Genomic DNA, 13338 nt, shown 5'->3' on the forward strand with positions numbered 1-13338 from the left:
ATTCACACAAATTTGTAAATTTACAGAAATAGCCCATCCTGAAACAGTTTAAACAGGAAACTTAAGTGCACGATAACGCACAAGGCTATAGCTGTGCACAAACGTGGAAGCATTTGTCTTAAACACTGGAGGATGGGCTGAGGTATAAAGAACCCTAACCCAAACAAAACTACAGGAACGGAAGTTTGTCTCCGCAATGCAACAGCTATGAGATATTTCACGCTCTAGTCTGAACTCACCTGTTCTAGCAGCCAGCTACCTGAAGTGTGTGGCCCGCGGGCACTGCCCTCTACTGGAAGCAAAAAGTACAGCCATGAGTGAAATTCCAGCCGCGCAAAATCAAGAGGTGGGGCCTCGCTAGCGTTCTCAGCTAGCTAGGAGCGTGTGCACACCGACTCACACATCCCCGAACCCCCCGTCACAACACACCCACGCACCTCTCGCACCGCCCCCCGCCGTGCCCGCTCATCCCATCCAGCCCTCCCCCTCGAAGCCACTTATCACACATCCAACCTTTCCCCCCTCAACGCGCTTATCGCATCCTGGAAGCATACTCATCCCGCTCCGTACCTCCCCGCCCTGAGCTCACTCACTTTCCCTCCTCTGTCCCCGTGCATTTACCCCATATTCAAATTGTCTTTCCTCCCCCCTCGATGCAACCCCCCCCCCACAGTCCCCTCTCTCCTGGGTGCACCCTCGCCTCGCCCACACATTGCTCCCACCCCCCCTTTCCTCACGGGCCGCTTCTCGCCCTCTGGACGCGGCCTGACTCACCCACGCTGATCCCTAACACGCCCCTCTTTGGCTTACTCCGCCCCCTCCGCTCCCACCGCCCCACCGGCTGCCCTTGGAACGAGGAGGGGAGACGGGCGAGGCAGCCTCGGTCTGGGGAACAGTTCGGGAAAAGCCCCGCGGGAAGGCGCTCTCGGTGGACGTCCCTCGTCGTTCGCTCGCTCTCCGCAGCCTCCGGGGCAAAGGTGATATCCTGAGGCAACCAAACCTGGAGATGGGGGAAGTACCTGAGTGGCAGAAAGCCTGGGCTCTACGTCTGTAGAACAAATGGCGAGCAGGGGCAAGTCCTGTGGCTTCCGGCCTCAGGGAAAGCCGAGAGCAGTTACTTCACTCGACGGCAAACAGCTGCACACCACGGGACACTCCGAACCTCCCGCCAACTCGGAGAGGGGGAGCGTGAAGGAGCGCGAGTCCCGGCTCCAGGCAGCCAATCAGAGGCTGTGGAGGAGCCCTGGGCGGGGCGCCACGCGACCCATCCCCGTGTCACGTGCCCTTTTACCTCGTGCTCCGGAGCTCTCGGGTGGGCTTATGTGTGACAGCTGGGGAGTTCTGGGTCGGCACCAAATGTTAGGTCAAATGAAGGTGCCCGGCGATAATTAGCACCCTTTTGTCCGTTTGGGCCGGCCTCCCGGGGCCTGTTTTTCCATCAAGCCGTTTCCCGTGCTCGGGCGTCCACAGGGTACCGGCTGGCACAGGTAGGGAAGGCTTCGTTCTGCTCCGATGCGCATGGCTTGTCATAACCGCTTTGTAATGAATAAGCCAATACGTTTAACAATGAAAAAGCACGGACTTAGATGTTATTTAATTAAATATTGGACTGAAAAAAAAACTTTTCCTTTCAAGGCACTTTTTTTTTTTTTTTTTTTGGCAGGGATGGGGATGGGGAGGTTATCCTAGAACCTAATAAAGTATCAGCAAACCCCTGTTGGCTATATTCTTCCAGAGAAATTTTTTTAGATTCCACTCGGGCACAGGATTATGTAGTAGCAAGAGCAGGAGCCTGAAAATCAAGATCCAAGGGAGTCGTGGTTGGCTGTGACTCAGCTAAGTTATCTGAAGGGTTTTTTGGTTTTGTTTTGGCTTTTTACAATTATCTGAAGAAAATAAAAAGAGCAAATTTGAATCTTTTCCTAGTTGGACTAGATTAGATTTAGAGCTGGAACAGATTGTTAGAGATCTAGTCCAACCTCCTTTGGCAGATAAGCAGAGTAGTCACAACCTCCCTCTTGCAGATCCCCTTGATGGCCTCTCAAAGTCGGGGAGAGGGCTATGTTTTGTTTCTTCTACCCGCTGTCTTCAATAGATTCTTTTTAATGGTACTGAAAGATTCGTGGCTAGTGAGTGTTTTTGGTCAGGTGGACAGTGTTTGAGGTGTTCTCAATACAGAAGGAGAGCTCTAAAGACAGAAAATTGCTTGCATGAACACACAAAGGTGTAGGACTGAAAGATAGCTTAGGTATATTTCAGTCCAACTTTATACTGAGCCATTGCTAACAAGTGAGCATACAGACATCAATGAAAGGAAACCTCACAGAGAGGTCTCAAGTTCATACCACACAAGGGAGCTTTGAGCAGCTAAGGGGAATAGTATGAAATAAGGCTCAAAAGATAGCTTTGAACTAGACAGTGTATGGCTTTGAAAAGTCGGGCAGAGTTTGTATGTTATCCTGTAGGCAATCTGGAGGTCAGTGAAGGTGCTCAGAAAAGAATAGATCAACAGATCCTATCCCTCTCATTCATGGAACTTTTTGATCCTCACTGGCATAGATCTTAATCCTGATCATGTGAATTCTTAGGCAATTTCATAGGCAACTTCTTTAGGAGTATTAGTGCATAATGTAACTTTGGTAATTTTGTGTACTCAGTAAGGTCAGAGTATCTATCTATATGAGTTTACTGGTATAGGAAACTCCTGTGACCAGCAGCTCCCTTTTAGCAATACAGGTTGGCACCTTCTCTGTATCTTATAACCAAGAGTTGACTTGAGTACTGAGAAGTGCAATGATTTGCCAAGGGTCACACATAGGCAGTATGTGTCAAAAGCTGGAGATCAGCTCTCTTTGCTATACTCAATAAGTAAACAATGTGATAGCTGTAAAAAAAACCAAAACAAAACAAAAAACCCTTCATTAGTTTAAAATTAACATAAGTATAGCAGCCAAAACAAGGAATGCCTTTTTAAAAAAACTGTGTTTTGGTGGAACCATGGCTCAAGTATGGTGTTCAATTATAGGAATAACATTTTATTTAGGATATGAAAAAACTAGTTACTGAAAAGTCCTACACCTATGACTTTATTGTGGCATAGAGGTGACCCCAAGTTCCCAAAAAATATTCCAGAGAAATACTAACTCTAACAGGATCTATCAGAATGGAAAGGCTTTGAACATATTCCTGTGATATACTTTGCAGCTTAAATATGGAGCTCATCATGAGCAAGCTGATCTAACTTTAACGATAAATCCTTTAGTGACATGCAAACAATATAAAAAATACATGAAACATAAAAAAATACAAAATGGCCCCGATTACTATGAGAACCCCTTCCACAGTGATGATTTGGTATGGCATTGAAGAGGGCATTAGTGTTAAGAATATTTCAGACTATTTATAAAAATTAGATGTTGATATTCCAAATGTGAAATATTTATTGAGTAGCCAAATAAATTATATAGTTCTGAAAGAACTGAGCAATATTCTTATTTATATTCCTAGTATGACTATGAAATCATAGTCAAAGCACTCTGAATTGCAGTGATATACTTTTTGGGGGGGAAGGAAGGAATGGGTCTCCCTATCTCCTAGGTTTGAAGTACATATATTGATTACTCACAGCATGACCTGATGATTGGCATAGAAATTCCGAATCTGGCCCCCTATTCTTGAAGACTGACCACATTGGCACTTGATCAATCAGTTTTAGTCCTACTATAGTTAAGTACACCCAAATTTATATGGCCTACCACTTCAGCCTTCTCAGAAATGGACAACATGACTACACCAGCAGGCCTGGCTTAATCCACTTTAAAAAAAAATTTATCTATCCAATTAGCCTTTCTGCTTCATTCACTTTAGATAAATATTTGCATGCTTAAGTCACTGGCAGCTTCAACAAATAATGTCCCTGTATGGACAACTTCCAGATTGTTCTCTCTAGCCCTGACTCTTCTGTGATATATTTCTTGACAATATCTCTAAATTTAAAAGTGTAGAAATGGGTGCATAAAGCCAATTTCAGAGTCAGGAAAACTTGAATTCAAGTCCCACCTCTGACTCCTACTGGCTGTATGATGTAAGGCTAATCCAATTTCCCAGGGCCTCAGGCAATTCTACATAAAATCAAAGGTCCAACTCCCTCTCCTCCATCCATAAAAATCCCCAATTTCTCACAAAAGTAGTGTAAGTTTTAATCATGGACCTGATGCTTACTGACCATGGACCTGGTAGGTCCTAAATATTACAGACCAGTATCCTTAAATATAAAATGATGACTATCTCTGAGTAGTCGTGAAGAATTGCTTCAAACTATAAAGTTCTTCATAATTGCAAGCTACCATTTCTCTTCAAGCCACTTCCCCCTTTATTTATTCAATTCTTTCAATGGTACCATCATTCTCTTAGTCACTTAGGTTTAAAATACTTTCTCATACTAAATATACTGTCATACTAAAATACTTTCTCATGTCTAAGGTATTACAACCTCTGAATCAATTTTTCTTGTGTCATCTTTCTTCACCTTAAGTATGTGTACTTAAGCCAGTCTTCCTCAAATACCACATTTTGGTGTTTTTTGCTACTCCTCCACTTGAAAACCTACTTTATGATATAATAGAAAGGATATCAAATGATTTTGCCTTCAATGCTTAGAAGCTGTGTGATTTTAGGCCAAGTACCTTTTGACCCTTAGTTTCCTTAACTGTAAAACAGATATAAGTACCTGAACAAAGCTGTTAGGAGCCTCAAATAAGAACTGAAAAATCTTTGGGAGGAAGCAGGGAAAAGCTTTGAGAAATCTTGAAACTACATACCCATCAGCCATTTTTTAAAAAATACATGCACTTTTTTCAACTACCTATTAGTAATGTTTTCCTACTGTTCAAAGGAGTTTTTTTATGGCACAAACCCTTTTAAGGATCCTTTGGCAGTCTGGTGAAAGTTACGGATACCTTCACAGAATATATTCAAATGAATAAAAATACATAGAATTATTGAAAAAACTAATGTTTAGTAATCAAAATATGAAAATAAAATCCACAGACCATAGATTTTATCCTTGTTTTTATAATAATGTCCAAATTTCCCAGTCTGGCAATCCAGCATGTTTATGGCACCAACCTATTTCCTTCCTTCCCCCTAATCACACTTGATATTTTCCACTTCCCTGACATTTAAACTTTCACCATCTTCCTAATCTTGGAATACCTTTCTTCACTTCTTCCCCTTTCTAAATTCTACTCATCTTCCATGTTATCACTTCTCAAAGTAGAGAGTCACTCTAGAAATCTAAACAAGAAAGCCCCCTAGTGATAGTGCTATGGAATACTATTTAACTACAATGGTTTTTCTTTATAAACATCCTATCTATAGTTTTATTGCATTCCGCATTAAGTTCATTGCTGTTCTGAAATCTCCAAAATGTTAGAATTTATCTGGCACTTATGTACATCCTGTATTGTTATTTAACATGAACAGAAAAGGCCCGTTTTCTTCCAAACCCTTTCTTAATATAACTCTATAGAAGCCATGTAGATAAGCTATATTTGTCATCCCAATCAAGGTCAGTCCGAATTCTCATTATTTTACACATAGAATTTACAACAACCTACTTTTTGGGTAATTTGTAACAATATACTTTTCAGGTTTCCAGGCATGTCTTTCTCCTAAAAGGCCGAATGTAATTGTTATATTCATACTTTGATTCTGCCCAAACATCTCTGGTTGTTCTCCTTTTGTCTATACAATGTAACCCAAACTTTAGTTCCACATTATACTCTCAAGTTTCAGTTTCTTAGCAAAATTCCTTTACATTCCAGCAAGGCTTCTCTAGACTTTATATCTAATCATGAAGTGTTTCCCAATTTTCCTTACATAAATCCTATCACTAATTCTAATCCCTCCTACCTTCTTCATGAAGCTTTCTCCTTACCATGTTCTCCCCTTTCCCCACAGCATTTACCTATACTATACATGCTAGAATTTAGCGCCACATCGGGATCTTAATGATCATATAACCTCTCTATGAGACATGAGTTAACTGAGACCCAGAGTTAAATAACCTGTTCCTAGAATTAGAATTGGCTAATGACAGAACCAGTTTTGAGCCTGAGTTCCCTGACTCCACTATAATTTGTAATACATTATATGGCACTTCTTGAGAAAAGAAATTTTGAATGACTTTGAATGCAAGGATGTTAAATTGTTCTTACAGTCAACAAGAAACCACTAAGTTTTTTTTTTTTTTTTTTTTTTTTAACAAAAAGTCAAAATCTGGTTGCCATGTAGAATTCCTAATCTGGGATTAGTACTCCCAAAAGTTATGAGAAACTGATGAAGTAGGTAAGGGGAATTTTTGACAAACAGCTATAACATCCAGTTGAAATGTTCCCAAAGAAAGAGTGCTAGTGAAACAACACTATGTACCAAATAGAGCATTACAAAAAGTTTAATTCTTTTCACTCCACAAGTATATGTAGCATAGTAAACTTAAGAATTTCCTTTTGTATTGAATAGGATGTAGGGAAATTTTACTAAAAGCTAAGAAAGCTAAGAATACAGGAACTAACAAAGTTTGAAAATCCTTTGGATTAAAAGGAAGAGACTGGAGAAGTAACTGCCAATCCAACTGCCAATCCAATCATGAGGTTATGAGAACTAAGACTAAAGTGGTGGCAACAACAAGATGGATAGTGGAGATATTCTGAAGAAAATTTATTGGATTTGATGATTACACACACACATACACACACATGCAGGTAAAATTTAAAATGATACAATGATCTTATCACAGCCTATGAGCTACCTTCTTTCTGCATTGAAGGTAGTTGAGAGTGGGGGTAGATTAGATAATCTGTAAGGTCCTTTCAATTTTAAATCCTATGATCCCATGAATCAAAGAATGTTAGAACTGAAAGGTTGTTTGTGATGAAAACTTCCAAATATATCTTTGTTGCTGTTAAGGTGATTACCGAGACCTGACTAGCAAAAGAAGATGAGGATATGTTATTTAATACTAAATATCTTCCATGAAGTTAAGTCAAGTGCCTTGTTACCCACAGCAGCATTGTTTTGGACCTAGTCAACACGGGAAAAACACCATAAAAAACAAAGTAGTAAAATCACATCTCGTTTAACAACAACAACAACAAAAAATTGTATTAAAAAACCCACAAATCATGTTCATATTCCTAAAAAATGTCACTGCTGTGTTTTTTTTTTTTTTTGGGGGGGGGGGAGTAATGTTATTTATGTTAACTCCTGGTTTTGAAGATTATTATTATTCTGAAATTTTATCTTTTTAAGTTGTAATGCCTAGATTGGGGGAATAGTCTGAATTAGTGACACCAGAATTGTAGGATTTTAGTTAAAAAAAGAAATTAAGTTTTATTACTTTCAAATACATAGCAATATGTTAACAATGTAGTCAAGTAGATAACATTTGTAATGAACACATTTGTATGCAAATGATGTTGCTAAAGTGGTTAAAAGGGGTTAAAAAGTATAAGTAGGCTAACATGCTCCCTGAATAATTTAGCTCATTCATCCACTTAGTTTAGTTTAAAACCCTCTTCTATTTTAGTTTATACTATAAAAATTTACATAATTAGCAATCTTTTTTCATAAATTGTATAAGGTAAAGCTTTAGTCCTATCTGAATTATTACAAATTCCCAATTAAATGAATTTGAATTAATGAGGTTTGAATGTATATGTACAGTTAACAGAAGATACGTTGTTCCATCTTCCATGCCGTCTAAAACACATTTTTCAAGCCTTCCTCATATATACTCACACCAAAAATAAACTGAATCTAAAATCCTTGAAGACTCTAATATTCAATTTCAGCTCTGATTACTAGTTGACTAAATTGACATTTAAAATCAAGTTAAACAAAGTGCTGCTGTTAAATTTAATCCAGTATACCAAGAATAAAGCAATGATAGTAGCATTTACATATTTTATGTATGTTTATATATTATCTGTACAGACAGCCACGTAGATATAGATAGATAATCCATAAACATTTTTTTAAAGAGGCACTGAGCCAGTACATATCAAATTTATTAATGACAAGTCTTTTAGAGGAAAGTGTGTTGTTGTGGTTGTTAATGTTGTTTTAAAATTTCATTGCAAAGAAAAAAGACAACCAGTCAGGCTTCAAATCAATTAGACAACTTTTACTAAATGGAAAAAAAAAAAAAACTACATTTGAAATATGCCTTTAAAACAAAATGGAATTAGAAAAGAGACATCTATTTTAAAGAACTTTTTCACTGTCATAAATCAAATATCTCTTGCATTATATAACGTGCCAATTCAAATGTAAATTACTAGAATCCTCAATTTAACATTTTTAAAGACAATATTAAAGAGTTTTACATCTATTAAAGCACATTCAGAATGGCATTATAAATCTGGTATCTTTCTCCAAACTTACAAATTTGACAATGTTCAATAAAAACCTTTATAATTACATTCAGTAAAGAACCATGAATCTGTGTCTTGCAATTTTCACCTTACTAAGAACTTTAAGTGACTTTTTTTATACCTTGCCATTTGCTAATGTTAACCCTTAAAAAGGGGAGGGGGAAAAGAACAGTAAAAGAAATACAGCAATAAACTCTTGATCATGTACAGAAATTATTGCTACTATAGTACACTACAAAGCATAAGTCTATTCAGTAATATTGTATGAACTTTGATCATGAAAATCCAGAAGATAAAATCTTTAGTGAGATAAGCCTTACAATCGAATACAACATCCACATGGCAATACTAGACAGTTAAGCACCCAATATCCATATAGTTGACAATGTCCCACCAATCAGCATCCATTTAAATATATCCCTTCTTAAGGAAAAATTTTAAAAAAGGAAAGAATCAGCTTTCTGAGGCTTATCAAAAAAGGATCCTCACATTCTGGGGATCTACAAAAAATGCTCTGATGCAGGTGAGGGTGTTACCTGAAAGCTAAGCATGCCAAAAGGTGTTTCGTGCTAATTAAATCTAAAGCCAAGGTACCACATAATCACATTACTAACTAATTGGGTAATACTATTTGAGCCTTATCTTAAAGTTAAATGAAATGCTACTGCACAATATAGCATTAATAAGTTAAAATATTATAGTGCGCAAGTCCAAATCAGTGGCAATTTAAGTCAAAAGCAAAATGTTTACTGTCAGCTGGTCAGATTGCTCAGTCAAGTTGCTTAAGTTACTAGAACGGACTTAGTTTGCATGTTTTTATTCACTATCACTGTATATTATCCTTTTAAAAAAGTATAATGGGCTGCAAATTTACTAAGTTAAACAGGTAAGCAGCTCAATAAGCAAGGAAAAATAAGTCAGTGGCTGTTTTCAAAAGCCCCTCCCCACATTTCACTTCCAAAAAATTTAGGGAAAATGAAAACCATCTGCCATTATTCTAGCTTAAAAAAAAATTCAAAACAAATCCCTCCCTCCCCCAAACAAACCCAAAGTAATTAAACAATCAAGCAACACTAAAAACCACATTACACAAGTGGATCATCATGCTTTCATCTGGTTTAACTATCACATCTAGTTTTAACTGGGATGCTTTTCAACTTTAAAAACCATGATAAGTGCATATGGAACCTTAATGGGTATTTTTGAATCTGGATTTAACTTTGCTGGATATTAGAACAGAGTATACTTATTACAATACAGTGTTGCACATCGTTCTACTAGAAAAAAAAAAAGATCCTTTACCCGTCTCTTTAAGTTAAATGTGTGTGACATCATAAAGAGTGTCAAATGGCTGGATGGTTTTACAGTGCACACTTATATATTATGGAGTTTTGTCCTTGACAGATCTAATGGGTTCTCTACACAGATCCTTTCTTCACCTTTTCTTCGGGGGATTAGCTGTTCGAGGTGGAGTGACAGGACGTCCAGAATTCAGTCCACCATACTGGTACTTGGCTTTCTTTTCAGATGGTTTTAGTATCTGTAGTAAAGAAATTATCAAGCAAGTGTCATATTTTTAGAATTAAGTAAGACAGATAACTGAAAAATTAAGATAAAATATTATGACAAAAATGTTAAATATATATATATTTTTTTTAACCTTAAAGAAATACCTTCAAAAAGAGATCAGAAAGGCTCCTTAAAACATGACTGTTAACTTTTTTATTTGTAGATTCATGAGCTTATCTTCCTAATTAAAATCACTCTGTCCATAGTTTTGCATATTTTTATTCAGTATCACTATATATTATTATTATTAAATAAAATTACATCAAATACTTAATTCTTGGACTAATTAAATTTAAATTGTTCTAATAAATCAAGAAGCGATTCAGTATGATGGTACAAATACTAGAATGCTGAAGATCTCAGTATTCTTTTTGTTTTTTTTCCTGGCCATTAATTTGAATAATATTGGGTAATTTAATGTAATCTCTCCAAAACCACATTTCTTGGACTATAAGAAGGAATTAAGACTAAAGCCATGATCCTATGATTTTATCCTAAAACTTAGAGGGATTAGATTTGATGGTCCTATGAGGGGAAAATAGTCAAATTATAAAAGGTTTTACAGTTCAGTTATGGTTAATATAAATTAGATACACAATAAGTATACATGACCAAAACATTATTTTGCTGTACAAAAAGAATCAGACTTTGAAATATTGTACAATTAGCTTGTGAAGGAAATCAAAAATGCAGGTGGGCATAAATATAGGGATTGGGAATTCAATGTAATGGTTTTTAGTCATCTCCCAGAGTTCTTTCTCTGGGCGTAGCTGGTTTAGTTCATTACTGCTCCATTGGAAATTATTTGGTTGATCTCGTTGCTGAGGATGGCCAGGTCCATCAGAACTGGTCATAATATAATATTGTTGTTGAAGTATATAATGATCTCCTGGTCCTGGCTCATTTCACTCAGCATCAGTTCGTGTAAGTCTCTCCAGGCCTTTCTGAAATCATCCTGTTGAGGACCACTAATTCTTTCAAGTTACTAAAGCACTAGCCTATGAGCCTACATAAAAGGTAGTCTTTCTCCACCACAGTGGAGGGCAATAAGAATAATAATGAAACTTGTGATAATAATAAAATGAAAAATAAACTTTTTCCTATATCTTTTTTTTTTTTTTTTTTTTTTTTTTTTTTTTTTTTTTTTTTTTTTAAAGCAAGATAATGGGACTTAAGTGATTTGCCCAGGATCACACAGCTAATTAGGATTAAGTGTCCGAGGCCACAACTGAACTCAAGTCCTACTGTTACCAAGGCTGGTGCTCTATTCATTCTATATCTAGATGCCCAAGCAAACTTTTCTAATAAAGCATTTTACACAGTACATTTGCGTAAGTCTTCCAGCCTATATAACCACATTGTATTAGGTATTGTATTCTGCACATGAATCAATTATCACAAGAAATAAATATGTGTACCTCTAAGATAAGGAGATTTGAGTACATATATTAATTGCTGAACTAAAACTTTCAGAAGACATGGTCTAACACTAATTAGACTGCATAAATTGATAATTTAAACTATATAACTTTTTTAAAAGTTTTTTATTACTTTCACATATATCTCTTTTACCAGTGTTAAATGGATTAAGTTCTACTTTAATGAGCAAACAAGAATACTTTTTAATTGACATTTAAAACTTTCTGCGTACATTATGAATAATGTTCGCTGAAAGCTATTTTAGGTTTCCTGTGGTTTACAAAGTTATTTAACTTCTGAGCAAAAAGAACTCTTATTTCTTACATTTTCTTAGAGCATTTATTTTGTTTGGATTTTTCATTTACATCTGTAGTGAAATCATATTCATTTTAATAAATGCTGTGTCCCTTTCTCCCTCATCAATAAGATTCTAGGTTCCATAAGGGCAGGAAAAGCAATGGTCTCTTTAATCCTCAGAGTGTCGTGCAGAAAGCAGCCATTTAATAAATTTTACTTAAATAAAGACAATTATTTCAAAAGTATTCATTAGAATTATTAGTCTTCCATATATAGCAACTATAAAGCAGGCAAGTTAATTTGGGTTATCAGAGCAGCTAGAATATTTTACTACACTGCCACCAGGGGAAAAAAAAGCCAAAATCTGACAACAAAGGTATTCAAGGGACTACATAAGTAATAATACCATACCTGAAATGAACACATCAAAGTTTCATCCACACTCATCATTCCACCAGCATTATCAAATTCACCACAGTAATTTGGGGCTGAAAATAAGGTTACCAGCTGTCGCTTGGCAAAAAATTCATATCCATCTTCAACCACCTATTAAAATAAAACATGCTAACTTATTAATTAATTCCTGATTGTCAATATTAATGTATTGGAACAATAATACAACCCCAAAATAGTGGAAAATGGGGAAATTTTTTTTAAAATTAAGAATACTTTTCTGATTCTGAAATAATACCACTTTCTAAACTCATTTTTGGACACTTCAATATTGACCTTATGGTCAGATATTTTAAGAGTATCATTCCCTAGTACACATACTAAATACTGTCAACCCTATGACATCCCTAAAATCTATCCTTTTCTTCCTACTTTCCCTGTTTCTTGTGAGGACATAATCTTTTCAGGCACTCAGGTTCTGAACCTCAATTGATTGACTCAGTGATTAACTTATCCTTACCTTCCAAGTCTTATCTGTACTCCCACTATCAATTTTGGAATCCCTACCTTTCTATAGGATTCAACCTCAAGTGCCACCCTTACACAAGGCTTTTTCTGTTGTTCCCTCCCCTTCCCTGGATCCAAAGTTACTTATATGTTTCATTTTTATAACTGTTGTTTACTTAGTGTAATGTAAGCTTCTTAAGGCAGGGAAAGGGCAGGAAATGTTTCATTTTTGTGCTTTTATTCCTTTTATGCATTACTAAAAAAGTGATTTTCCCCAATGAATTACATTATAATTTCTATAATTCCTTTACTTTTGCTTGTGATTCTCAATTAAGGATGTGATTTCAAACATAAGGGGTTTTAAATTCTCAGTACCAAAATCTGTTAACTTAATGATACACACACATATACTTTGCACTTGGAAGCTTGGTAGGGTAATACTGCTCCTTCCATAGCTCTAAGTCCCCAGAAGCCAAAGCACCTCCAGTATCTGGAGTTCCATATAGTGTCTGGGCCTCCCATCAGCCAGAGCAACTTCAGTGACCAAAGCAGAGAATCCCCGATTTAGGATTGCCATTTGTGTCACACTGCCATACAGCTGGCATCGGATTTGTGTAATGCAAACTTACCAAAATTGAGAACTGATCCAACCATATTTGAGAGAAATATGGAATTATGTCTAAAAAGTTATTAGATTACCTAGACTCTTTGTCCCAGC

At 36.6% G+C, this 13338-nt stretch overlaps 2 protein-coding genes across 3 annotated transcripts in view; both read right to left on the reverse strand.

Annotated features, from left to right (window-relative positions):
- SPDYA (speedy/RINGO cell cycle regulator family member A) overlaps positions 1-1141 on the reverse strand; it is a 28680-nt gene extending 27539 nt beyond the window's left edge. Inside the window, exons 1-2 of one of the 2 annotated variants that reach the window (XM_012539843.3) lie at positions 1020-1141; positions 240-292 (exon numbers count right to left, since the gene is read on the reverse strand). The gene's annotated coding sequence lies outside the window, so the exon portion shown is untranslated. The remainder of the gene's footprint in view (positions 1-239; positions 293-1019) is intronic. The other variant, XM_031951325.1, reaches the window with a different exon arrangement.
- A 6225-nt stretch (positions 1142-7366) lies between these two features.
- PPP1CB (protein phosphatase 1 catalytic subunit beta) overlaps positions 7367-13338 on the reverse strand; it is a 67585-nt gene continuing 61613 nt past the window's right edge. Inside the window, exons 7-8 of the mRNA XM_031951324.1 lie at positions 12132-12266; positions 7367-9975 (exon numbers count right to left, since the gene is read on the reverse strand). Of these exons, the coding sequence (XP_031807184.1) occupies positions 9871-9975; positions 12132-12266 (240 nt within the window). The 3' untranslated portion in view covers positions 7367-9870. The remainder of the gene's footprint in view (positions 9976-12131; positions 12267-13338) is intronic.

The sequence above is a fragment of the Sarcophilus harrisii genome, chromosome 2 (genome assembly GCF_902635505.1).
Source record: "Sarcophilus harrisii chromosome 2, mSarHar1.11, whole genome shotgun sequence".
Taxonomy (NCBI): domain Eukaryota; kingdom Metazoa; phylum Chordata; class Mammalia; order Dasyuromorphia; family Dasyuridae; genus Sarcophilus; species Sarcophilus harrisii.